This window comes from Manis javanica, chromosome 2 (assembly GCF_040802235.1).
Source record: "Manis javanica isolate MJ-LG chromosome 2, MJ_LKY, whole genome shotgun sequence".
NCBI lineage: Eukaryota > Metazoa > Chordata > Mammalia > Pholidota > Manidae > Manis > Manis javanica.
Genome location: NC_133157.1, coordinates 81,862,777 through 81,889,676, shown reverse-complemented (window position 1 = coordinate 81,889,676; position 26,900 = coordinate 81,862,777). Strand labels below are relative to the sequence as shown.

At 42.3% G+C, this 26,900-nt stretch overlaps 1 protein-coding gene across 1 annotated transcript in view; it reads left to right on the top strand.

Annotated features, from left to right (window-relative positions):
• Positions 1–12,877, top strand: part of C2H9orf153 (chromosome 2 C9orf153 homolog) — a gene marked incomplete at its 5' end in the record, with an annotated part of 47,878 nt that extends 35,001 nt beyond the window's left edge. The window contains 2 exons of the mRNA XM_073219922.1: positions 7,259–7,754; positions 10,420–12,877. Coding sequence (XP_073076023.1) covers positions 7,259–7,754; positions 10,420–10,640 — 717 coding nt within the window. The remainder of the gene's footprint in view (positions 1–7,258; positions 7,755–10,419) is intronic.
• Positions 12,878–26,900: the final 14,023 nt, after the last annotated feature.

Genomic DNA, 26,900 nt, shown 5'->3' with positions numbered 1-26,900 from the left:
GTTAATTTACCGAGTTGTTCACCCATCCCCATAGTGTTAGAACTTTTCTATTGTCCTGGAAAGAAACCTGATGCCCACTGGCATTCACTCCCACCTCCAGCACCAGGTCAGCACAAATCCTTTGTCTCTGTTGAATTAGAACCGGTCCTGTCACCTGGACCTCAGGCAGTACAACGAGCTACCTCCCCGGGCCTCCCTCATCTGACCCCGTGGTCAGGGGGAGACACAGTGGCTGGTCTCCGACCGGGTGCGATTTCTACAGACAGCCGCCCTCCTTCGTTCTTCTTTCTCTTTTCCTCCTGCTGGATTTAAACGTGGGGTTTTTAAATTGTAAAGGTAATAAATGCTCATTGTTAAGTGTATAAAAGCACAACGAATCATAAGGAGAAGACAAATGATTCACCATCTGCCCTACCCTAAATAGAACTATTGTGAACATTTTAAAGTGAAACACATAGGATTTTTGGATAAAACAGGATCATATATAAATACTCTTTTAGTGTCTGTTTTTCTTTAGTATCAAAACCATTAAAAAATTTTTCAGTTATTTAATATTTCTGTACCACTTAATGATTTCCCCTAATTTGTTCATCTTTGGACATTTAGGTTGTTTCCCATTTTTTTCTATTATACATAATACTCTATTGAACATCCATGGAAACATATTTCTAGACACATCTTTCTTATATCACTCCCTGACATCCAACTAGGAGTGCTTTCTATTTTTATTGTAATACTTCATGAAAGAAAAAAATTTAAATACAACAGCAGTAAAAGTTTCACTCTAAATCAAACACTTGTGGACTACCACTGGAGAATGATTCCCTCTGAGATTTTACAATGAATATATACGCCTTTACTATCGCTGTATTTTGAAAAGAAATGAGATCAAATTCTTCATATGGATCTACTACTACATGTTTTCATTTAATGAGGAAAATATTTTTTTAAGTTACCTTTTTATTTTTAATGGTTACATGGCATGGTAATTTAAATAATTTTTAAATTTACTTCGTCCCCTATTTCAGCTTTTTAATATCATGAACACATAAAATGAGGAACCTTTGCACCATTTTCTGGTTGTTCTTTAACACATATCGATAGAAGACTACTATTGGTTTCAACAGCCCACATATTCTAACATTGCCCAGTTTTTCTCTAAAGTTTGAGCTAATTTTTACTTCTGCTAACATTGAATGAGAGTCCCAATTTCTCCACACCCCCCCATGAATGGACATTTTCACTATTTTCCCATTTACCAATCTAGTGATATTAAAATCTCAGTTTACATGTATCTAACTTCCAGGGAATTGAACATATCTTTATATGTTTATTGACTTTGTTCATCTTTAATTGTGCGAATTTCCTCAAGTCTTTTGACAGTTCTTCTATTATTTTTTTTCTAATATGAACTGTCCATCTTTTTCGTGATTTGGAAATCTTTTTCACATGAAGTATATTTGTCATAATTGGGCTGGGGGTGGGGCCCAAATATAAATGATCATAAGGAAGAAAGGGAATTTTTTGGCAAACCTTACCACAGTGCAGGGGCCCAGTGGTGCACTATGGTGCCTGTCTCAGCAATGATGGGCACCAGGAAGTTGAATGACATCAGAACCTTCTCTGCCTCCTCTTGTCTTACCCCTGCTTTTCTTCTGCACATTATGTTAATTCTCTTCATTTCTTGTTGCAATAAACAATGCTGCATGAGGAAACTGATTCCTAACTTACACACGGTCAATAATTCATACAGGAAACTGCTTTAAGAAACACATGTAGAGTCACAAAAAAGAACACTTAAATCATAAAAGTTATTGCCAAATTGCCAAGAGGGTGTACCAATGGGCACTCCACCAAATGTTCTATGTAAGCTTGCCACTTCCCATCAGCTCGCCAACATGAAATAATTTTAATGTTTTCATCCTTGCCATTCTGTAGTCCTAATCTGTATTCTTAACCTAACCAGGTTCCTTATTTGTAAAATGGAGCTAATAAGCATCTACTCATAGGATTTTAATGAGGATCAAATTAGTTAATCTATAAAAGAACTCAGAGCAGTGTCTGGCCCATAGTAAATACTATTAATGTTTGCAATGATTATTATTTTTCTTGATAACATATGGCTCCACCTTCATCGTTTTCTATTATTATTTTTAGAGTCACAATGAATTATTATGGTCCTTTAATTTAGTAAAGCCAAAAACTATTATACATTTTCACATTTTGTTCCTTTATCTTCCTTAGTAAGACCAGATATATGTATGCTGGGTCTTTATTATTTTCTATAATTATCATCTTCTTAGAGTCTTAACCTCTTTGTCCTTTTTTCAGCATATTGTTTTCCTTCTTTGACTTCTTTTGCACAGAACCCATGTTTTATTTTTCCTTCAGATCATTTGTATTATAGAATTGTTGTTTCCTTGGTAATCTCCATCCACAAACTATGCATTTTAAAAAATTATTTATTCTGGAAAAATTGCAAATGTTTTAAAAAGGAAAGAAAGGATATAATGAATTCCAGTGAACCAGTTACAGTTAATGATTCTCAACCATGGTTCCTTGTGTTTTATTGTAGAATTCCCTTAACCTAGATTGTGCTTGCTTTATGCTTCTCTTCTCTTCCAACATTTTTCTCCTGCTTTGTGGTATCAGCTTATCACTGCTGGATCCTTTCTGTTATCATTAATCATTCACTATTGACAGTTATATCCAGGCCCAAAAACAGCATGAATGGATTTTTCTTGGCTTTCTTCCCTTTTCTCTAGAAAGTGCTTTTCTCCCCCTTAGGTAAAGTTTTCATTGATGTGTACTATAGATGCAGAAATGTGCATAACTTTTGGAGATATAGCTCAATAAATTTCTGTAAGTCAAATACAACTGACATTGAGATCAAATAAACATACATTACCAGAACTATGGAATTTTCATGCTCCATACCAGCACTGACCCCCTCCCAAGATGAAACCTCTGCTGACCCCTAACCTTATAGATTAGGTTTGCTCATATGTGAGACATAGAGTACAGAAACCTTTGCTGAAGATTGTTTTGTTGTATGAAAAACCATAACTGATCCTTCACACTGTCAATAGACATAGAGATTATCTTGGGTCCCATTCTCTTAGGAAGCTCAGTTTGTTTCCAAGCTGCAAACAATGTTGCTGCATACAATGCTGCAGTGAATAACCTCACATCTCATTGTCAAGTGTACAAATATAAAAATACATAATATTTAGATGTGGAAATTCTAGGTTCAGAGAGTATATGCCTTTGTGATTTCCCCTTATAAGCAACTTCATGTCTCCACCCAACTGAAATATTATACTGAAGATCAGATCAGGAGAATATAAAAAATAATAAGCACAGAAATAGAGGAGAGATGAAGGTTCAAGAGTTTGTGCTAGCATCAGAGTAAGAGAAGTTGGATTTTTCCCCCAAATGGAAGGTATTTTATGCCTGCAAAGACAAAAGGGAGCCAGTGAGGAAGATGAGATTTAAGATAAAAGAATAATGGAGACAGAGAAGTTGTTTCCCTGATGAAGGGGAAATATTCCACAGGAGTTAGGAGGAGAGTCAAATAGACCACCCTGTGTCAGAGAGTTACTATAGATGAGCAGAGAGAGCCCTCCCTCTGGGGTGGAGGGCGATGAAAGGTTGGGTGTGAGTGCAAATGGAGAAGAGGGTAACCCACTGGTTTCCTGTGAGATACCCTTGCTCTTCTTAGGAAAACTAGAATTTATTGTAGGAATTCCTGGAAATAACAAAGGATGACTAGAAGTGCTCAAGAGCCCATGCAGAGGCTCCCTCAAGTTGCAAGAAGCTATAAACAGGCTTCTTGGCTCTATTTTCATGACTTCTCCAGGCACACTCTCATGAGAGGCTGGATTACAGGGCTAACCAAGGTTTAGGCATTGGCTTGGCTCAAAAGAAAGGTCTAAGGTAAAGAGTATGTGAGTCAAGTAAGCATGAAAGTAGATAAAAGCATCTTTTTGCCTGATTATCTATTTTAGCATTCTGTATCCTGACCCTTCAACAAGAGGGAAGCGTCCTTAATAGTAATCCAGTAATGACGATCAGCAAGAAACTACGTTTCCTTGTGCCACACTCCCTGTTGTCAATCTCACTGTGGTACAGTGAGCACACATGTCTTAGGTATTGCTTTGAATCTATGGATATAGAATTGCAGGGCTGGCCACTAAAGTTGGAAATCATTTATCTGAGGTGGCACCAATGATTGAAGATCAGTATGTACATGTAGTGGGAGGTTAAATCTAGCCCTCTCCTAAGGGAAGGAGAAGGGAGAAAAATGAATTGTCTCTTGGGAATGGGAGAAGGCAGCGCCTCGGGATGAAGGACACCTCGGCAGGTACAGGAGTGGCTGGCCAGGAGGCACTGGGAGGTCTTAGAGGAAGCAGGTTAGGGAAAGGGAAAGTACAGTCATTTTGTTTTAAGTGCTCCAGGGATAGACATGTCTGCGAAGCCACTGTCCAAATGTAGGAAACGGGGTGTGCCTGCTGCATTATATTGCCTTTTTTGTCCTACATATTGAAACAGTAGATACAGTAGTGGTAATGTATTTGGAGATCTCTCTCCAAATGACTGGTAGCTAGATATATGATAAGTATCTCAGAATAAATATATATTTGAATACATAAGCCCTGGGTTTTCCTGTTTTGCTGGGGAAGGAGGAGGAACCTAAGTGTTTTGCCTCATCCCAAACACCAAGTGAGCGCTTCGGTTCATCTCTGACACTCATCCCGTCCCCGCAGCTACCAGTCAGGGTGCAGTGGTACCCCGGAGATGTTTTCCCGCATACATTCCCCTACCTACAAACAGAGGTTTCAGTGGAATAAATTAAACCAAGAATGTTAAGCATTGTGAAATTTATTTGCTATTCATCAGTATATAGCAATCCACTAGGAACAGTGTCTTGAAACAACTGTAATTCATTATTTCCCATAAGGTTGGAGCCTGCTGGCTCAGCTGGGTGGTGGTTCTTCCCCTTTCAGGATCAACTAGGGTCATGTACGTAGCTGTAGTCATCATGGGGCAGTGATTCAAGATGACTACATTTTTCACATCTACTGGTTGGCGCCAGCTGTCGACTCCATGTGGTCTCTCCAGAAGGGTGGCTGGGCCATTTGACACCATGACTCTGGCTTCCAAGAATGTGAAGTGAGGCCACAGAGCTTCTTAAGACTTAGGCTCTGACAGTCACGCAATGTCACTTCATACGTCATGCTGTCACTCAAAGCCGGCATAAGACCATCCAGGATCATACATGGGAGTGGATTTAACTGTCCCTTATGGACGAGACCAGTTGGAAAGATCCCATGGCCATTTTTAATCCCTCACAAAGGGATTAAACAAAATCGTATCTGTGAAATGCCTATTAGTCTATTTGGTCCACAGCAAATTATTTCAAGTGTTAGTTATTGTTCTTATTAACTTTTTCTTATGAATAAAAAGTATGTTTTCCCGGTAAGGATGTAGGTGAGTTTTTCTTCAGTTAAACTAAAAGTTGATCAAAATGTGTCTAAGACAAAAAAATTAAGTAATCCATAAAGGATTATTTGAACTAGTATTAAATGCCAGAATAACATAAGAACTTGAAGTGTTTCAGAGAAAATATTTGGTTGAAATATGATTAATCTGACAGACCTACAGTAAGGAGAAAACAAAAGGAAAATTTAAATGATAAAAAATTTTAAAAGGGTCCCACTTACAAATCCTGAAGATGTAAAAACATTGCCCTCCCCCTTCATATTTCATACGATTGTTTAATCGTTCTTTTCCTCTCCCCTTACACTGCATTCCTCAGGGGTCAGGGAGCAAAGCCCCAGCACAGTGCTCCTCAGGGACCCCGACCCAGCTGCAGAGGCCGAGACTGCAGAGTCCCCCAGGGGTGCCGGATATGCTTACAATGCTGTCATTTTGTGCACAGGAAGCTTTGTATTTAAAAGTTGTAAAAACTTGAACTACTGAATACCTAGTGACATACCTGGGGGCCTAGGAAACCGAAATTTCCCTTCAGTGACTTGAGCTTTTTGTCACTGCAAAATGCAACACCTCAGTGGACAGGAAGGAGAGCTGAGCTGTTTTTATGATAATGGTCATGAGTTTGGAAGAGCCGCTTGCCAACCTTAGGCCACTTCATATTTGTTGCTCTTGGAATAGAACTGATGAGGATGGGAGGGAAACGGCATTGGGCTAAATGACCCATATTGGGCGCTCACGTTGGCCTTCCAGCTAAATGGCCTATGAAGCCTCTCAGGAAGAATGGAATCAGTAGGCAGGATGCTCTAGAAAGTAAAATGTTATTCCTTCCACGTAGGATTTTAAATACAGACAGGTATTGTGGGGAAGCATTTAATGTCTTTTCTGCCAACTAGTCCTAAACACCCCATGATGTAACCATTTGCTTTGCTAAAACATTCCAGCCCTTTTGCACTACATTTCTGAACATTCTGAACCCTTCAGACACTACGATGAAGCTTTGATATCTAGATTATCTGGCTCCCTTTGTTCCTTAAGAGAAATACAGCCTTACTCAAAACAAAGTTTGAAAACCCCCATCGCTGTCTCTCTCCCCAAGGTAACTCACAGAATTTTAGAACTGGAAAGATCTTACAGACTTAAGAGTCCATGTCTAATGCACTCATTTTATAACAGAGGGTTTAAGTGATGTGTCTAAATTATACCCCTTTTGGGGAATGAATCTGAGATTTGATCCTGCCCTGAATTGCCACTACTGAGTTGGTTTATTTAGGCAAAGAGGTCTTCCCAACTAAAAGAAGATGCTTCTCCAAAACTGAAGGAACAAAATGGCAGCAGACTCAGAGATTCCAAGAATCAACTAGTGGTTACCAAGGGGGAGGGGTGTCGGAGGGCGGGTGGGGAGGGTGGGAGAAGGGGACTGAGGGATATTATGTTTAGTACACATGGTGTGGGGGATCATGGGGAGAACAGTGTATCACAGAGAAGGAACATAGTTGATCTCTGGCAACCTGCACTGATGGACAGTGACTGCATTGGGGTATGGGTGGGGACTTGACAATATGGGTGAATGTAGTAACCACTTTGTTTTTCATGTGAAACCTTCAAAAGAGTGTATATCAATCATACCTTAATAAAATTAAAAAAAAAAGAAGATGCTTCTCTTTTCACGGTTAATGGTTATCCTGTTTGTGCTGGGGCTTGTGGGTCTGCCGGATGATTACATTGTCACCCATCTCTTGACTTCCTGCTTTTTTCTCCACAGCTGCCAGAATTATGTGCATTCGTGGACAATTTTAATAACGAGAACAAGAAATCAAATCTCCTAAAAACTCTCAGTATCTCACCTAGTGAAGCACAGAAGATACTTAGTCCCAACCTCAGTGGCGTGCCATTCCCCGAGGGAGCTGACCTGAGAGCGGAAGACCCCCAGCCTGTTTTCATGTGCAAGGAGGTTAGGGAGGAGGAGGAAAATCCAGAATCTCTGGCGGAGCTCCTGCCCTGCAGCTTACTGGCCAGCACGCTGTCTCTGGGGGCAAGACTCTGGAAATCCCAGCAGAGACTCGCTCAGTGTGGGATCCCTGCACCCAACCACACCTCACCTCTTGAGATTCTCATCGATCACTCCAGCTCCTTGCCACCAGTCCCCACACAGAAGATTCAGGGCACCAAAACATTACAAAGAGAGGGCATTTCCAGTGTCCCGCAGGAAAAGTTTGTCTTTAAGGATGAAGTTCCTCAATACTTATTAGCTGATCGAGGTAATTGAAACAAATGAGGCCATGAAGGAGAAAATGGGTGGAAATCTTACTACAAAATTAACCTAGATTTCTAGAGCCCAAATAGTCAAAGACTGACCCATGGAAATCTTGCTCATCCGTAGTTCGTGGCTGATGTTCTTGCTGCCTAGAGTAGCAATGTGAGATAGCAGAAAATCAAACATTCCAGGGTGAAATCCCAGATCCAAGCACTAACTCTTGAACTTCATCTCCTTTACTTCTGTACTAATTATAAAACATATATTAGTGATTTTAAGGAGAAATGAGTATCTTATTCATATAGTCTCCATTTTCCTAATGTAATGAGGGAGGTCATATTTTACCATTCTGTGTAGCTATAAAAAATAGATTAAATCAATAATGTAAAATATTTGAGCCCCTCTAAATATGTTCTAGAGTCAAGATAAAACCATTTGCACAGCAAATATTTTGACACCTCCACTTTTATATTAAAAATAGTGGGAAAGACAGAAGGAAAAGATTTAAAGGGAGGGATTGATTACTCTGATCATCTTTGGTCCAGAATCCTGGATAAGTCTTTGTTATAATTCCCTACATTGATGTTTTGACAAAGTCTAATGCAGGTTTCAGATTCCTTTGATAGAGTCATACTTTGTGTGTTTTGGAGCCCAGGTAGAAGAAGTACGAATTAAGGCAATTGTAGGAATGGTCTAGATAATCCACAATAGTGCAGAGCTTAAGTCTGAGGCCAGAGAGGAGAAAGCATGGGAATCAGTAATGGGACAGCAGATCCAGAAGCATTTCATCTTAAAACTGACCAAACCCTTATTCTGTAAGATAGATGCTGAATCCTTGAAGATCTGAGTTGTGATTTGAATTCTGTGGTACTTTTATAAGGGTACAAATGTTATCACTACTTTAATTACTATTATAAATAGCTTTATGATGCTGAAGACTGAATCCTTAATTCTTAAAAAGGGAAAGAAGGAGGAGGAGAAGAAAAGCCCATTGAGGAATTATTGTAGGCTTGAGCATTGATGGTTTTGCCACCCAAAGAAGCCAAGTTGCCCCTTCCACCCAGTGCACGGCTTGTCTGCTGCCCACCTAACCTCCGGGGGCCTCTTATGTGGCCTCGAGACTCTGTGGGGGAGTTTTTTTCTCTGTTTCCATGACCTCATTCCTCAGATCCTGTAGGTAGAATTTCTGGTGCATATCTTTTATATTCCAAGAATGTGCATGAAGCCAGGTAGGGATCCATAGGAAAAATATCTAGTAATTCCTTTGGTTTCACTGGTATTGCAACAATTCATCTTTTGCTGTCCTACATTGCCTAGTAGTACTACCATTTATCAGCCAGCCAGCCCCTAAAGTATTCTCAGTGCAGATGAACTTTAGAACTCCTGGTATACCAAAGAATATTATCGAACATATCCTTACTAACACCAAGCACTGGAGGAGGAAAAGAGAGTGGGTGCTGTCATCTTGTTTTGCTCCTATCATAGGAGAGCTACTCTTACTAAGGCCACATTCTGTGTGACCATGTAGGCTAGGAATGTTTGACCAAGAATGGCAGAGTTATTTTTGACCAGCTAGAGTTATTTTTCCTGTATCCTTAGAAGTCTGGGGCCGTTAGACCAGGGCTAGAGCAATGCTTTCTGATGTTACCAAGGACTGAGGCTCCACCACTTTTTTAATGTGACTTTTGTCTTCATGGCCAAAAGACATGTCCTTTACCTCCAGGCACTGTGGCCACATTCTAGGCAGAAGAGGGCACTAGGACAAAGGACCCTTTTGGCTACTTCTGAACCCTTTTAATAGGGGAGCAAAGCCTCCTCAGGTGCTTTCCTCAGATCACCATCCTCAGAGGACTTCTCCCCACAGCTCACGGGCCAGACCTGAGTCTAATAGCCACCCCTTGGTGAAAGGCTGGGGAATACAGATCTTAGCTCTTTCTGGTTTCTGCAGTAAAGGAAGGCAACAAAGATTTTTAACAGGCATGAAGTGAGCCAGCCTATAGAGTCTACCACAAATCAACACGTAAAGCTTTTTGGTATCAAAATAAGCCAAAAGTCTCTTTCCTTCCTTCTGTCACCAGTTTTTGCAATGCCAGGCCTGCCAAGATCTTCTGAAGTTCCCTGAAACTTGGCACCTGGCCCTTGGGAGGGACTGTGGAACACCATGGCCACCATCAGTATCTGTTCCACTAGGGATGATATGAACTAGAGGAACAGTCCCAGGCCCCAAACTCCTACTTGAGGCACATACAGAACATGCAGAAAGACTTCTTGCCAGGCAGACTCAGGGAAACCCAGGCCCTTCCCAGTACAAGATGGAGGCCTGATTGATGCAGGGGCAGAATCGGGGCCATAAGTCATCTGCTCACATATCACCACACAAGAGTGGTAAAGCTGCCCATCACAAGTAGGCCAGAGCTTGTGCTTATTTGCTCTATGGACCTGCAGGACCTGCTCCAGCCCCATTAGCCAGACCCATGCACTTTCCTATTTGGAGGAGGCCTTTAATCAGATGAACACCTTGGGTTCCCCCCTTAGTTTATAAAGCTTCAGAAACAGCTTTCTACAGAAGGGGATGGCTACACAGTGTGGTGTGTCCATGGAGCATCTCTGAATTACTGAAGGTTAAATAACACTATCAAGTGATTCTTTCAAAATATGATTCTTTTCAGGAAAACAATTCATGGATCTAAAGGATCTGGAATGGAGATACTATAAAGGGATTGTGAAGTGGAAGCACTATACTGCAGATTCATTCATAAACATAAAATACAATAGTGAGAAGAGATTTGTAGAGAGCCAGGAGATGCCCGGTGTTATTTCTCCCCCTCTAGTTCATAGGTCTTTGATAATTTACCCTCAGGTTGACTATCCAAAAAAAGTAACTTCTTAAATAAAATATGTAGTTCATTACAATATCTTGCATGCAGATTTTACTTTTGAGAGCACTGAATTTATACATGGAAAGTGAAGAATCATAGGCACCTTGGAACATAGGAACTGAGGCTATACATTATGCATGGGAGGTCCAAATTAAGCCATGAATAAGGAGTAAAAGATCCAAATGACCTGCCAATGTAAGACCTGCTTTGGAACTATGGAATCCACCTGGACCAAGGCTGAGGCAAATATGGATCTTATGAAGAGAAAGCGTGTGTATGAAGAACTTCCAAACAAGAACAGCTCTTTAGAAAAATCTAAACATATATGGAGTCAATTATAAAAATAGTTGGTAAATACAGCAAATGGAAGAATTAACACCTGAGGATATAGAGATCAGTCTGATAACTTAAAAGTATGTTCGCTGCTCAAAAAATGAGGAAGGAAGTAGCATCTATGAAATAAGAACAGGAAGATTTGAAAAAGAACAAATTGGAAATCTTGAAAAATATGGTAATTGAAAGCAAAACGGTATTAATAAACCTCAGTAAACCATCTCAGTGGTATACTGGATATATCCTAAGAGAAGATTAGTGAGTTGGAAGATAGCACTGAGAGAGAATCTTCTAGACAATAGCGCAATAGGGCAACAGAGTTTGAAAGAAGTTAAGAGTAATGGAAGGGTAGAATGAGTTCAGAAACATATCCAGTGGCAATTGCTGAAAGAAAATAAAATGGGAAAAAGATGATGTTTGAAAATAAAATGACTGGTAATTTTTCAGAAACAAAGAAACATGAAACCTCAAAATGGAAAACTTCACCTCACTGAATGATTAGCAAGAAAATAAAAATAAATCTTTACCTAGAAACGCTGTAACATAACTGTAAAAACATTAAGCAAAGAAATATATAATTATAGAAAATATATGTACAGAATAGAGAAAATGGATTACATACAAAGAAATGACAAATCAACAAGTAGAACTTTCATTAACAATAGATGTCAGAAGGCAGTGGTGTGTGTCGTGGACTCAAAATGCTGAGGGAAAACAACTGTCAATCTGGAATTCACCACCAAGCCAGACTCTCTTTAAAGAGTAGGGTTAAAATAAATACATTAAAAAACATACAAGAGCCTAAAGTGTTTACACCCAAGGTCCCTTACTGAAAAAGTATGCTCTACTGCTAGCAAAGTATGTAGTTTAGCAAGAACCCAGAGGGAGTGCAAGAAATAATGGTGAGCAATTGAATTATGAATAATACTGTGTATGATTATGGAGATCCTACATATATGTTTCTGGATTTTATTTCCTAATATTCAGAAAATTTGCCCCTATATAGTCAAATTATTTTATAATTTTTGCACTGTTTTTAAATAAGAAACAGATTTTGGTGTCAGCATAGTGGATATCTTTAGCAGATACCATCTAGAAATGGGCAGATACCATCTAGAAATGGAGATTTCTGGATGTTTGTGATATGCTGGATTTTTATCTGAACCAGGGCACCCAAGTGTGTTGAGAAAGCACAAATTCCTTCAGTGACTTACAACTGTAAACTTTTATTCATCTATGCTGTGATTCAAAAAAAGTTTTAAAAGTTGTGCTACCCTTCTTAATATAAGTTGGTCACGGGGATGGCAGTACAGCATGGAGAATACAGGCAGTGACTCTGTAACATCTTCCAGTGCTGACAGATAGCAACTGCACTAGTCAGGGTGAGGATTTAATAATAGGCGTACCTGTTGAACCACTGTGTTGTGTATTTGGAATGAATATAAGATTGTTTATCAATGATATTTTAAGAAAAAAAATAAATTTTTTTAAGATATAGTGAAAATAAAGTTATGCTACCTTTGTAAAAGAGATTGGGCATTTCCATCTTTTTATGAGGCCAGCTCTATTTAAATAATATTAGAAATATGCATTATTTAAAATCTAGCTAGAACTCAGTTGTAAAATTACATTTAGTCCTGGCTCTTTTTTCCCATTTTTATTGTGGAAATGCTTAAACATTCATAGAAATAATAAAAATGTATAATGAACCTGCATATACCCACCATCTAGATTCAACATTTACTCAGATTTTACTACACTTATTTCATCTATTCCTTTTGTTTGTGTTTGCTGTGTCTGCTGAAGCCCAAGACTTTAAAGCAAATCTTGGGCTTCATGCCTCAAATTATCCTTACATGTTTTGGTGTGCATCTCAGAAAAACATGGACATTTTCTTTCAGAACCATGATGTCATTAGTATACCAAGAAAATTTAACTATAATTCCTTGCTACCATCTGTTTACCTATATTCATAATCCCCCTGCTGTCTCAAAACTGTCTTTTCCTACTTGCTTGATGATGGCATGATGGGAGGCTAATGGGAGGTCACTTCAAGATTAAGTTACAGAAAACCTGTGAATTCTGTCTTGGACTCCTCTCTAGCTCTTACTCACTTGCTAGCTCGTAGGGAAGCCAGCTGCCATCTTGTGAGATGCCTTATGGAGGCGTCCACGTGGTAGTAACTCACATGGCTCGCCAGTAGCCAGCAAGGATCTGAGATCTGCCAACAGCCACATGAGTGGGCCTGGAAGCAGATCCTACTCGTCAAGTTGTGAGATGACTGTAGCTCCAGATGTCCCCCGGGGCTACAACCTAGTGGGAGCTTCTGAGCCAGGCGCACTCAGGTAGGTCAGGCCCAGACGCGTGACCCACAGAAATGGAGAGGTAATACATGTTTGTTGTTTTAAGATGCTACATTTTGGGGTGATGTGTTAAGCAGCAACAGAGAACTAATACAATGATCTTTGCTGTATTAATCATTTTTATCAAGGTTTGCTCATTGATGATTTCCTAATGCTGTTGTTAATTCTATCTTTATTAATTGGGAATACTTTATTTATAAAACCCTTTCCCTCCTCAAGTAGGGCTATTGGATTATACCAAAATATAGTCTGTACAGAAAACGTGGTTAATTTTTTAAGTTTCCCTCTTTAGTTGCCAATTTTCAGATCAAGGAGTTGATGGCCTAGTTACAAAGGTCACCAAGGAAGTGTTTCCCTCTTTGTCTTTTTTTAAAATAGCATTGTGGGCTCATCTAGTGTTTGTTTCTGGTTTTAATATAATTCACTTTTAAAAATATATATCATCCAGAAAATCACAAGCTTGGTGAATTATAACAAACTGAACATAACCATGGAACCACCACCCGGGTCATGGAGTAGAACACTGCCAGCAAACCCCTCTCATGCCTTCTAAACATTATGGCATCCCTCCCCTCCAAAGGTGGAAAGTACTTATCATGGGTGAGTTTTGTCTATTTTTGTACTCTTTTTTACAAATGTAAACTTAACATTTTGTCTGTGAGATTCATCTGTGTTCTGTGTGGAGCATGAATTATTTTCATTGCTGTTGAGGATTCAATTATATGAAAACAGCCTGATGTATTTATCCATTCCGCTGCTAATGAACATTTGGGTCATTTTCAGTTTTGGTTATTAAAATAATGTTATTGCAATGCCAGTGGCAGCTAAACAGGGTTTGATTGCTAGAGAAGCTCACTGAACCCAAATGAGATTGCTTTCAAGCCTGCAGGTCAAGGATGCAGGACACTGAAAGCATTAACAGAAAGCTACACATCACAGACTACAGCAAGGGGTCCAAGGGACCAGATCCAGGCTCTCGTTGTCTTCTCCCTATAAGGACAATACTGGATACACTTCTCCTGTTCAGTCAGGAACCAGGAACCAGGAACACGTTAGAAACAGGGAACACAAAACGGAGCCTCACATCTTACTTCTTACATAGGTGAAAGAAGCTAGACTGAAGGGCTCAGAGACAGAGAAGGGGGCCTCCTGCCCAGGTCTGAGCTTAGTGAGCACACATGTACACGCATGTATGTGAACTTGTGTATGCGTGTGTGTGTGTGTGTGTGTGTGCGTGTGTAGCCCCACAAGACATAATTTTATAAAGTCTTATACAATTAATATTCATTTAGATTTGCCTATATTCACCTTTTCTATTGCTCTTCATTTCTTCCACATCTGGAAGTTTCTATCTGGCTTAATTTTACTTATGCTTGCAGGACAGTCCTTAATTTATCCTTTAAAATGGGTATCCTGGCAATTAATTTTCTAATATTTTTATCGAAACATGCCTGTACTTCAATTTTGTGTTTGAAGGATATTTTCCCCGGACACAAACTTCCAGGCTAGAAGTTCTTTTCTTCCTGCCCTTTGAAGATGCCACTCCACTGTTTCCTTCCATTTTGTTCCTTCTGGATATTTAACTACCACTGCTGTCGCTCCAACTTTGGAAAGCAAGTAGCCATGATGAAGAAGATCAGCAACCCAGGTTTTAAAAGTAGGCAAGGAATTTGAGCAGACTCTTGAGGAATTTCATAAAATTTGGTTCCTTCTGCAGGCCCTTGTGGTCAGATAACCTGGGTTGGAGTCCTGGCTTTTTCACCTTAGGCAAGCATTAGCTCTCTGTATCTCCACATCTTCATCTGTGAAATACAGACCATTGTGAGCACTGTTCTGCAGTTGAATGATTCAAAATATGTCAAGTCCTTATAACAGTGCCTGGCACACGGTAAACATGTAAGAAATGTGAAACAGCATTATGTTAGTGTGCATCTTCACTCTTTTACTACTAGTAATAGAAGTACTAGTAGTTGTATTGGGAAATTTTCTTCTGGTTTTGACTTTGAGATTTGAAGTTGGTGATCAAATTTCAGGATGACACAGCATAGCTCCAGATGGAGAGGGTTCCTAGCTCAGGGGAAATTCACTATGGATTAGGTGAGACTGAATAGGTAAAAGGGGCTCATAGCAAGCTTTATTCTCCCAGGAGTAGGTCCAGCACTGGAATCCCATCTGCCACAGCTCTGCCCCCAGCTCAGCCTCTGCTCAGGTGCTGCTTCTGCTCCAGGCTTCTTGGTCTCTGCTCTCTTCTCTGGGTTCTGCTCTCCTGCTTCCCTCTGCTCCTAGCTCCCAGTGGAACTATTCTTAAATCAATACCAGCAGTAATGGCTTATTGCCAGTGGGTAAACAAGCATGTGCCTGAGTAGAAGGATATCTATTACTTATTGCACATATACAATGGGTGCAATTAGATCAGCTGAGAATTCTGGCCACATAATTTCCATTTTCTCTACACATAGTAACCATGCAAGATGAGTTTTGACTCTTTTGGGGTTACCAGTATTGTTGGGGTTATTTTTACCTATACCTTTCCCAGTTCCCTGGACTATTGTTTATTCCTATTTTATGTTGAATGATTTAGTGTTACCAGCTGAGATGCTGTTTTTCCCAGAATTGTGTCTCAGAGGCAATGAAGAATGAAGCCAGCAATCAAGAGTACTGAGCAACCAGCAAAACTCTTTTAGTAAGTGAAAGGAGAAAGTTCCTGCTACTCAGGCAGGGCTCCAAGAGAAGATGCTGTCAGGGCTGTGGGATTTATGTTGCCTCCTGAGAAGAGGAAGCCCCACCCCAAGGACCTAATAGAGAACTGAACCAGTGACATCACAACCCACTCTTGACTGGTTGAAAGTATAATGCTTCATTTGCATAGGGTATAACCAATCAGAGCTGAGGTCTATCTAACTAAGTGTACTTTTGAATGGCCCAGCCCAGTTGGATTGGAGCTTTTTTGAAACTTACAAGGGTCTTGAAACTTCTTGAAACTTACAAGGTCACTGACCTCTATGTGCCTGTGTCCCTCTATCACCTGCCTTATTAGGATTGTGTTTGGTTACAAGTAAGAGAATTACTTAGTGCAGCACCTAAAAGAAATTTATTCATTGCGTCCAACAGGATGTGCAGAGGTTGGCAGAACTGTGTGATGTGGTGGGTCCATGATGTCATCAGTCTCCCAGACTCCTGTCTTTCTCTTATCTCAGTCTCTTTTTGTGGTTTTCATTCAAATGGTTTCAAGATGGCTGAAATGGGATGGAATATGAATTCATGGGCATTGCATTCATATTCCAATCAGGAAGAATGGGAAAGAATGAAAAACCATTTTGTAGACATTTCCTTTTTTACTGGATGAGAAGCTCTTCCCACCAGAATTCTAGATACACACTATTAACCAGAATGGTCTGCCCCTAGCTGCAAGGGATTCTGGGGAATTGAGGGTGTTTAAGTGGATACAGTGCAACCCCAAACAAAATTGTAATTCTGTTAGAAATGGTAGCTGGAAGTGTCAGCACTGAAGGGTATAAGTAAACATCCACAAAGCTCTAATTTTCTGATCCCTTCACACCTTGTGACCTCATCTCATGTCCAGTGCCCATCTGCCACTGTCATCTGGCCATGCCACCATCTTTTGGTTCAACCACGTGCCTCCTTACCGCTTGTAGGTAATCAACCTCCTTGCTTCCTGGTTGATCTTCCATGTTTCCTTTTTAAAGATAAGCATATTTATATCTTTTCCTATTTTTCTCCTTATACACGGTGTGGCTTATGTGCTTTTGCAGTTTGCTTTTTTCAATTAACAGTGTATCTCAGAAATCACTATGTATCAGTACATAGCCATCTTCCACATCTTTTTATAACTGTGTAAGTTTCAATCTAATGTGTGTACATGCATGAGCCAATCTCCTGTGCTCACCTGTGTATTCTCACACTGAGGAGCTATTGTCGGAGTACCTGCATTCTAAAAGACATCCATGCAAGTTGCCAACTTGCCTTCCAGAAAACTGTGTTAAGTTATATTTGCACTTCTGGTGCTTTCAACCATAGAGTCTTTTTTTTTTTTAACATAGAACCTTTTTTACTTTAATAGAATGTTTAGTAATGTAGATTTCTTCCTTTGTAAGATGAGAGCATCTGTCAGATGCTTCTCTGCCTAGCTGAGGCCAAAAATCTCTAGGAAGAGCCACTTGGTGATGGTGGCCCTCTCTTAGGTACAGTGAGTGGGACAACATAAGTGAATAAAGTATTATGTTCAACTCCTAGCGTCTTTGTTTGGATAAACAACAAAGCGGTCTTAATCCACTATCTTAAGGGAGATAAGAAATTGAGGTTATGCTTTATAAATGGTGAAATGCTAAACAAACAATCATCATCCTCACTGAAAGGAAAGGAGCGACACAGAGCAGCAATTCACCAGAGAATTCTGCTTTATTAGGGAAAGGTGCTGGTTTATATAGGAAGGGGCATGGGGTGATTGAGGTGTCACTTCTACGGAGCTGGTGGCTATTGGCTAGGTGCTGGGATTGGGAGGGGGACGAGAGGTGATTGGGCTTGAGGTGGCGCCGGCAGGAACTGAGGACCCCGAAGAGAAGCTGGAAGTTCGCCATCTTACTGGTGGGGGCCCTTCATTCCCCCCTTTCTCCTCTATGGGGTTGTGGACGTTGCTTTCTCTCTGACTGTTTCCTGCTGAACGGGGGCAGAGAAGGGAGTGAGAGCTTGAGGATTGGGAGGAAAGGGTTGATAGGACTCCCCACAGTAAGGACGAGTAGATGTGAACTTCTTCAGGTTGGAAATCAATGAAGGTTCCCTGTAACCATAGGTGGAGGACCTGTTGATTCCAATGATTCTAAGAGGATATGGGTGTCAGGAGCCAGGCATCCATGGCCATTGTTTCCAGGAACAGTTTCCAGCGGAGAGAGGGGTCCATCTCAGCGTGTGGTGAGGAGGTTACGTGAGGGTGAGGGATCTTCTGTGGCCAGAAGCTGGTAGTTCCTGAGTAAAAGCTGGTTGAAAGCTTGATTAGAGATTTTTCCGACTTGGGATTTGATGAACTTTATTATACACGGTAAGAAGAGAAGGCGAGAAGAATGATTATTATGGGGCCTGCAATGGGCCAGAGCTAGGTAAGGAGGGGGTTTGTTAGCATTGAAGAGAATGGGTTGGGATTGGAAGCAGAGTGGAGACTGGAGGCAAGGTCAGTGAGTTTGGTGATGTCAGTTTCTACAATGCCGGATTCGTTGATGTAATAGCAGCACTCCTCTTGAAGGAAGATGCAGGTGCCGCCCTTCTCGGCTGTAAGCAGATCTAAGGCTCGCCAGTTTTGAAGGGTGGCTTTAGCTAGCAAAGTGACCTGTCTTTGGAGAGAGGCTAGGGAATCGGCAGTGGATGTCAGGGCTCCCTCAAGTTTGGCGTTGAGATCTTTAATTGCCCATAGAGAGTGACTCAAGGCTCCCCTAGAAAATCTTGCCTCAGTGGCTGAGATGGTCAAAGAGATACCGACCATGATGGGAAGGAAAGCAGCCCTTTTTGTGCGTGAGGGCAAGGGAAGTTGGAGCTCAAGGAATTCTGCTGTAAAGTGTAAGCTGTGGGATTAGGGTGACGAGAATGTAGGGTGTGCTGGAGTTGGGAGGCAGTGAAGTGCGCTGGAGGAGGGTGGAGTCGGGCTTACACAGTGGTTCTCATAAAGTATGTCTGCCAGGGGGCAGAGGGGTTGTCCTTCTGCATGGAAGGAGTAGTTGAAATAATAAGGGGCACGGCGGCCAGCAGTGGGTGCTGTAGTGATGCGCACAAGAAACAATTGGCAGTGTTAAGGGTGTGGTTGAGAAAGATGGTGGTGTCTTGAATGAGCTGTAACCAAGAGTAGGAGGAATAAAATGAAGAGGCGCCGTCAAGAGTTTGGATAATGACTTTTTCGGAATGTCTGATATCTGATGCAACTTGAGAGATCTGGGAATGAGAAGGAACATACTTTCGAGAGATATGAAGGGTACCGTGGGGGGTCGAGAGAAATCCTTTCCTTTCATTGGTGCCGAAACCCGGGAGACGGGACACCCCAACTGGGCCCCGTCTTCCCCCTGACACCAGCAACAGCTTGCCCTCGTCCTCTTTTTCCGGCGCTGGCTCATCACACTCACCACTCCTCCCTGGCCTTTAGGTAAGTTTTCCCCCGGAGTGGGCCACTCTTCCCCGAGCTATCGCAGTGCCATTGACCGTGATCGTTCAGCAAGGCTCTGACACTCGGGGACGAGGAGGGAACTCTCCCCGCCTCCGGCCTTCACAGCTGCAGCAGACCCTCAGGCCCCCCCACCTCCAACAGCCATAAACCCCCGCCTCAGGCCTTCACAGCTGCGACAGGCCCTCAGGCCCCTCGTCCAACAGCCATAAATGAGGTGACTCCTTTGTGAATGAGAACACTCCCTTTTCCCCCTTTGTCCTTCCATTCTGTCTGCTGAAATCCGTTCCGTCTGCCGAAAATTCCTAGCGCTAGGTACCTCGTGATTCCCGGCACTCTGCCTTCTTAGGGAAGTCTCGGTGACGACCCACACTTACTAAGAAATTCCGACTCATATACGAGTTTCCGCAGACCAACAAGGATCATCGGGGACGCCCTTTGTCTCCTTGCCGTCTGCCTCCGGTCCAAGGATTTCCGTTTCTCTTCCCCTGTTTGTCTCCTTCTCTGTCCTTTAACCATGGGAGCCTCCTCATCCCTCCCTGAAAGTTCACTTCTTGAATGCCTGCTCAAGTATCTAGCCACCCTCTCCCTGACGCCTGTTATAAAACCAAAACTTCTCCGTAAATACTGCTCCCAAGATTGGCCGACATACCCCCTAGACAATAACAACCAATAGCCTGCAGAGGAAACTATTAATCCTAACATCACTCGCAATCTCTTTAATTACTGCCAGCGCCTGAAAAAATGGAAGGAGATTCCCTATATCGAAGCTTTCCGCCTCCTCCTCCCCCCGCCCCACCCAAGTTCTCCTAGCATGCAAGCCGCTGCCCCTGCAGAAGCCTCTCGTTCACTCCCTTCCCCTTCTTCTCCTACAACAGCCTTTCTCCCTTCCTCCCCCACCATCTCCTCCATCTCACCTCCTCTGCCTTCGCCCCCTGCGGATTAAGCCTGAGCCTTTCAGCCCCCCTTTAACTAAGTCCCGGGGGCCTCCTCCGTCTTTGCCCTCATCACCTGTTTCTCCCCTGTTAGAGACCGCTTTTGTCTTCTCACATATTTGTAAGCAGAATAAGAAAGCACCTTCCCCGAACACAGCATGAAAAAGCACAAGCTTGAGAACAACCGGTGCAGTCCTTGGAAGATATCTGTCCACAAAAACATATCTGTCCTCGAAGACGAGCCAAGACTCCTCACTCTGAAAATAGGGAGACCTTGAAGATGTGTAGAAACACCGCCCCTGCTTCTAGCTATGCCCTTCCCCTACTCTCCGATGTAGCAAGAATGGAAAACAAAGAACATTCTGTTTATGCATTCCATAAGTAACTAACAGGAGCCCTGCTGTAGCTCAGTTAGCAGAGCATGGGACTCTTAACCTCAGAGTTGTGAGTTTAAGCCCAACTGGAGCAGCAGAGGTAAGCAGCTGGGCTGCTGGCTGGCGACAGGTGGGAGCGTCAGCCCTCCCAGTTCTTTCTTTCTTTCTTTCTTTCTTTATTTATTTATTTTCTTTGCCCCCCTTCCGCACTTCAGGACCTACTCGACTAGGCGTGGCTGGACCGCATCACTCCCCCACAGACTGAGCCAGAACCCTTCAGTCCCCCTCAGACTCAGTCCTGAAGGTCTCCCAAAATTATCGCCCCCCCCCCTCTGGGACATAGCTTAGACAGACTCACTCAAGCCCTATTACAGTATACCAGCCTAGACCCAGAAACGCCTGACAGAAGACATGTCCTTATGACATACTTCCTAGCTCAAAGCTACCCCGACATTAAAGCTAAACTCAAAAAGTTAGAATAGGGCCCCGCTACCCCACAGACTGAGATCTTAACAGTGGCCTTTAAAGTCTTCCATAACCGAGAGGAGGAGAGAGAACGCCGTAAACAAAAGGCTGATCAGGCCAATTTCCAAATGTTAGCCCAGCTGATAAAACCACAACCTGGGCGCCCTTCTACAAACAAGCGCCCCCCAGGAGCTTGTTTCAAGTGCAGACAAGAACGACATTCGTCAAGGGCATGCCCCTCCCCCGTATCTCCTACCACCCCATGCCCCAGATGCCACAAAAAGGGCCACTGGGGGTCTGATTGCCCAGCCACCCGAAGGGGAGGCTGGACGAACAACCCCCATCCTAAGCCCTCCGTAGTGGGGCTGGCAGAAGAAGACTGACGGGGCCCGGGGGCTTCTCACCCGACCATTTCCATCACCAAACATGAGCCCAGTGTTACTTTAATAGTAGACGGTCGCCCCATCTCTTTCCTCCTAGACACAGGAGCCACCTTCTCAGTCTTGCGAGAATACCGGGGCCCTACCACGCCTGCTATTACTCCTGTAGTCGGGGTAGGAAGTAAACAGATTTTCCCATTAAACCCCACCCCCCTTTTATTCACAATCCAAGACAATCCCATACCTTTCTCCCACTCCTTCCTGGTTATGCCCCAGTATCCCATCCCTTTACTAGGACGGGACATCCTTTCTCTCCTCCACGTTTCCATAACTATGTCCACTCCCACAGCCCCCAGTACTCCCTTTCTGATGGCCCTCATAGCCAACGACCCCCCTCTACCCAATGAAAGCTCCGGTTCCGCCCTCATACACCCTGTAAATCCCAAAGTTTGGGACATTACAAGCCCCTCCGTGGCTCTATGTCCTCCTGCCTCTATGAAATTACGTGACCCCTCTCAGTATATCTGTCAGGCCCAATATGCCCTAACCACTTCAGCCCTCATAAGCCTCCAACCCATCATTCAAGATCTCTTAAACAAAAATTACCTCAGACCCACTCAGTCCCCATTTAATACCCCCATATTAGCTGTTTAAAAAACCAATGATCTTTCCGCCTCGTCCAAGACCTTCGCCTCATCAACATGGCTGTTGTCCCTGTCCATCCCTTAGTTCCAAATCCATACACCCTTTTATCACAGATCCCTGCCTCAGCATCCCACTTCTCAGTCCTAAATCTCAAGGACGCATTTTTCTATCCCTCTAGACCCCTCCTCCCAAGATTTTTTCATCTTCACCTGGACGGACCCATACACAAAACATTCTGAACAACTCACATGGACAGTTTTGCCACAAAGCTTCCGAGATAGTTCCCATATTTTTAGACAGGTCCTAGCTCAGGACCTCAAACAGTTTAATCATGATCATTCCGAATCCACCTTAATACAATACGTGGACCATCTTCTACTCTGCAGTCCCTTGTGAGAACAGTCTCATCTTGACACTGCCTCTCTACTTAACCTTTTAGCTTCCAGAGGTTACTGAGTATCCCCCGTCAAAGCTCAAATCTCTTCCCCTTCTGTCACTTACCTCAGATTCCTCCTATCTCAACAAAGAAAGTCCATTACCTTAGACAGAAAACGGCTCCTCTCTGACCTGCCCGTTCCCAAAACCAAGACAGAAATCCTTTCCTTTCACTCACCATGGCTTAGAGACTGTAAGATGCATCAGAGAAAGGCTATTACATGGGGCTGAATAAGTCCCTGGGTATTATTTGGGGTGGTGGTGGGGCATCTAAATAAAAACCATCGCATCAGAAGTCTAAACCCCAAAGTACAAGGTTTGTTGTTCTGTTTTGAAAGCCTGAGGCTCGGTTCAGCACAACAGCCTTTGTTGTCATCCTTTCTGCCTTCTGTCCATGTATATCTCAAGTACTTTAATCAGTGTCACCCAAAGGACCGGTTTATTATCACCCCATGCCTCTAATGACATGATAAATAATTCCCTTTTTCAAGATCACAATGTGTTTTTCTATTTTCAGACATGACAGTAATGCAATTATTAGTTGTGTTTTGGATCTGGTAAGAGATCCCAGCAGTTCCTTGTTAATTGACCCATTTCCCCTTAAAAACCACTTCTTAATAGGAAGCCACATGCATATAGAACCATTGGGCTTATTTTCATCATATGATTGTATCACTCAAGCATTGATTTTCCCAGTGATTGTTATATTTTTATTACATCAGAATCCTGATTATGTCACATACCCTTAATGAAACTCCATGTGTTTCCGCAGGGCCTAACCTAATTTTTTAAAATATAATTTAGGTTGATTTTATTAGCATCCTAAAAAACAAGATACAAATTAGAGAGAAATTAGAAACAAAACTGGCACATGTTCTCAATTTCATGATACATTAAATTTGGAGGCAATTTATCACAAGTGGGAAAAGTTCAAGTGGTGGCCATGACAATACAACTAACTGAATATGTAATTCCCAGAGCCTGGAAGAGAGGTGATTTTATCTTTAAGGCCCAGAACAAAGAAAGCCCATCTGTTCACTACCCTGAATAGGATAGGGTTCATGGGCTTCATTTTCAATAGGGAAGCATATAGATTATTGAGGGATTGGTTTAAAAACTTTTACTTTCCAAAATAATTTGTCATATAGTCATTGTATCTACCACTACGGGGTTGGTAGCCACATCTGGAAGCCTCTGGGGCCATTCCAATAACTGTGGAAATTCTTTCTTCTCTGGCAAATTTCTGGGAAAATGGTTATGAGAAGCTGTGTGTGTAGTGAAAGGAAAAGGTGTAGCTCCATAGGTAGGTTCTCATGCATTCAGTTAAGCACCTAGGATTATTTTATTCACTCATTCTTTCCACAAAGAGTCATTGGGTACTCATTATGTGTGAAGAAGTGTTCTAGATACTGGAGATAAGATGACAAATAGAATTACAAGATTCACAGCAGGGAAGACAGACCAATAGATACTGAATTGTGTACAAGAAAAAAATATCATGTAAAACTTTGATAATCAAAGAGTTGTATGATTATACAATCATCTAAATGATGACTAAGCAGAGGATTAAAACAAGATGGTACGTGAGACAGCAACGGCTGTGTTTTTTAGGAATCCTCTCTATGGCAGGTGTTAGAATCTGGGACATGACAGATGAGAAAAGCAGCCAAGTGAGAAAAATGTGAGTCACCTGACCCGCGTGTCAGATGAGTTCAGATAGAGCCACGCTCTCTTCCTGTTCCAGCGCTCATGCTGTAAATAAGTGTCCTTTTTGAAGTCTGTTTAGTGCCACTTTCCCCCCATTTTTGTTGGCTGTTGTTTCCCCTCTATTTGTTGGTGATTCTGCTATTTAAAATGGCCTCAGTCTTAGTGCGGAAGTTCTGTCTACTTTCCTAAGGGCAAGGAGGCGCGATGTGCCTTATGGACAAAGTACATGCGTTAGATAAACTTAGTTCAGGCATGAGGGGGTGCTTTGGCCATTAAGTCAAAGTTGATGAATCAACAGTACATACTAAATAAGGAGTCTTTCAACAAAAAAAAACATAAAACAAAGTTTTGTTTTGATCAGTTGATGAAAATGTGACCAGAAACCCTCTATTTTAAAATATCATTTTAATTTAACAGAAGCTAAAAGCAAAATTAAAACACAAAGAGGGAACACGAAGAAAAGCTTTGCCACAAATATAACATTCAGAGGTTTAATCTAAATGACCCTATAAATCAGGAAGAGTGACACAAACCATCAGGTAGAAAAATTGGCTAAGACTTTGAATAGGTAATTCACAGAAAAACAAATACAAAAAATATGCAAATTAGATTGAATTCCTTTTCATCTGTAAGATGCGGTTTTAAAAGATAAGATTATAAAAAAGATTGAGAGTTCTCAGTGATCGTCAGGACGTGGAGAAAGAGTTGCTCTCAAGATCTTTTGGTGGGAGTTTAAATTGGCAAAACCTTACCGAGGCTTTTTCCTTGCTTCTCCAGCTGGGGAAATTGATATCAAAGCAATACCACGAGCAACCGAATCTAACTGACAATAGATAAAACACTGCGCCCAACAAGGTACCTATTTCTTCCAAGGGCCCATGTAACATTCACCCGATGGGCCACATCCTGGGCCATCAAACAGACTGCAACAAATTTAGAAGAATAGACCATCTGGTCACCACCGGTAATTGGTGATCCAAAGACAACAGGATGATCTCCCACTGCTTGGAAGCTAACCAAGCCTCTCCTAACTAAAACAGGGCTCAGTCCGCTACCCCAGGGAGAGTCTGCACAGGCCCCGCGTCTGCTCTCGCTCCCCACCTGCTCATGGATACCACTCTCAGTGCCCTGGACGGCTGGAGGCCTCTACCAGCGGCCTTTCCACCTGAACTGTTTCCTCTGCCTGGACGCTTCACCGTGCAGACACTTGGCTGATCCTATTAGATCCTTTCCAGAAAGCCTTTCTCATCTCTCCTCCACCTCAGTCCTGGGGTGACTGTGTCCTGAACCCCATCTCCCTGCTCCAGAATACCCTGGCCATGAATTGTCCATCCTAACAGTTCACTTTTTCATTTACTAACAACTCTTTCATGAACACCTGATCTGTGCAAGGCACAGGGCTTGGGGGTCCCCTGGACATGTCCCCAAGGAGGCCTTATCTCTTCGCTACCTGTCTGCTCTCCTGGGCTTGAGCATAAGGACAAAATAGTCTCTAGGGCATCATTTTCCTGCCGCGCCTAGCGCAGGACCTGGCCATAACATTTGGCGGATGAATAGGATGAGAACTCAGACCTCCTGACATCCAACCTTCTCTCCTGACTTTACAACTAGAAGGGACCTGACAGACGTGGCCTGAGCCCTCCTCTGTGAGCAGGCGGTACACCAAAATGTGGTAAGGTGAGCAGAGAGGAAAGTCAGGTGTCAAAACCAGCACTTCTGCGTCCAAGGTTCAGTACTTCTTCCCCCGAGCCCTGTTGCCTCTAACTTCAGTTGAACAAAAGGTACTTCATGTCCCTTGGTAAAATTTTGTCTTTCAATGTTTTCAGTCACCTATTTAACAAGAACCAACTGAACATTCCTGCGCCTGCTTTTCCACCTTCTTTCCTTCCTTTTTCTCTTTCGTCCCTCTAATCACTTTGATGCCAAAAGGATTTTAGGCCAAAATACCCACCATGAGAGGCATCCCGATGGATTCTGGGGACAGAATGAATACAGCAGCTTCCCTGCCCCAGTGGGGAACAGCTGGGCACAAACAGGCGCAGTCCAGTGGGAACGCAGCAAGTGAAGCTGGGCCAGTGTAGACGTCCTCTTGGTGTGGACGGAATATGAGAAGGTTCCCAGAGGTGGAGTATGTTTTAGTCAAAAGCCAAAAAAGCAAATGGGAGTTTTCCAAGCATTTGGAGCCCCAGGGAGGAAGGTGTTCCTAGCAGAGGCGCAACAGGTATAAGGGGACAGAGCAGTGAACTTTTTAAAAATTTAAATGTAGCTGGTACACAATGTTATATTGGTTTCAGGTATACAGCATAGTGATTTGACCATTACATACATTATGAAATGCTCATCGTGATAAGGATATTTACCATCTGTTAATATACAAGGATATTACAGTATTACTGACTATATTTCCTATGGTGTACTTTCATCTCTGTGACTAACTTATTTTGTAATTGGAATTTTGTACCTTTTAATCC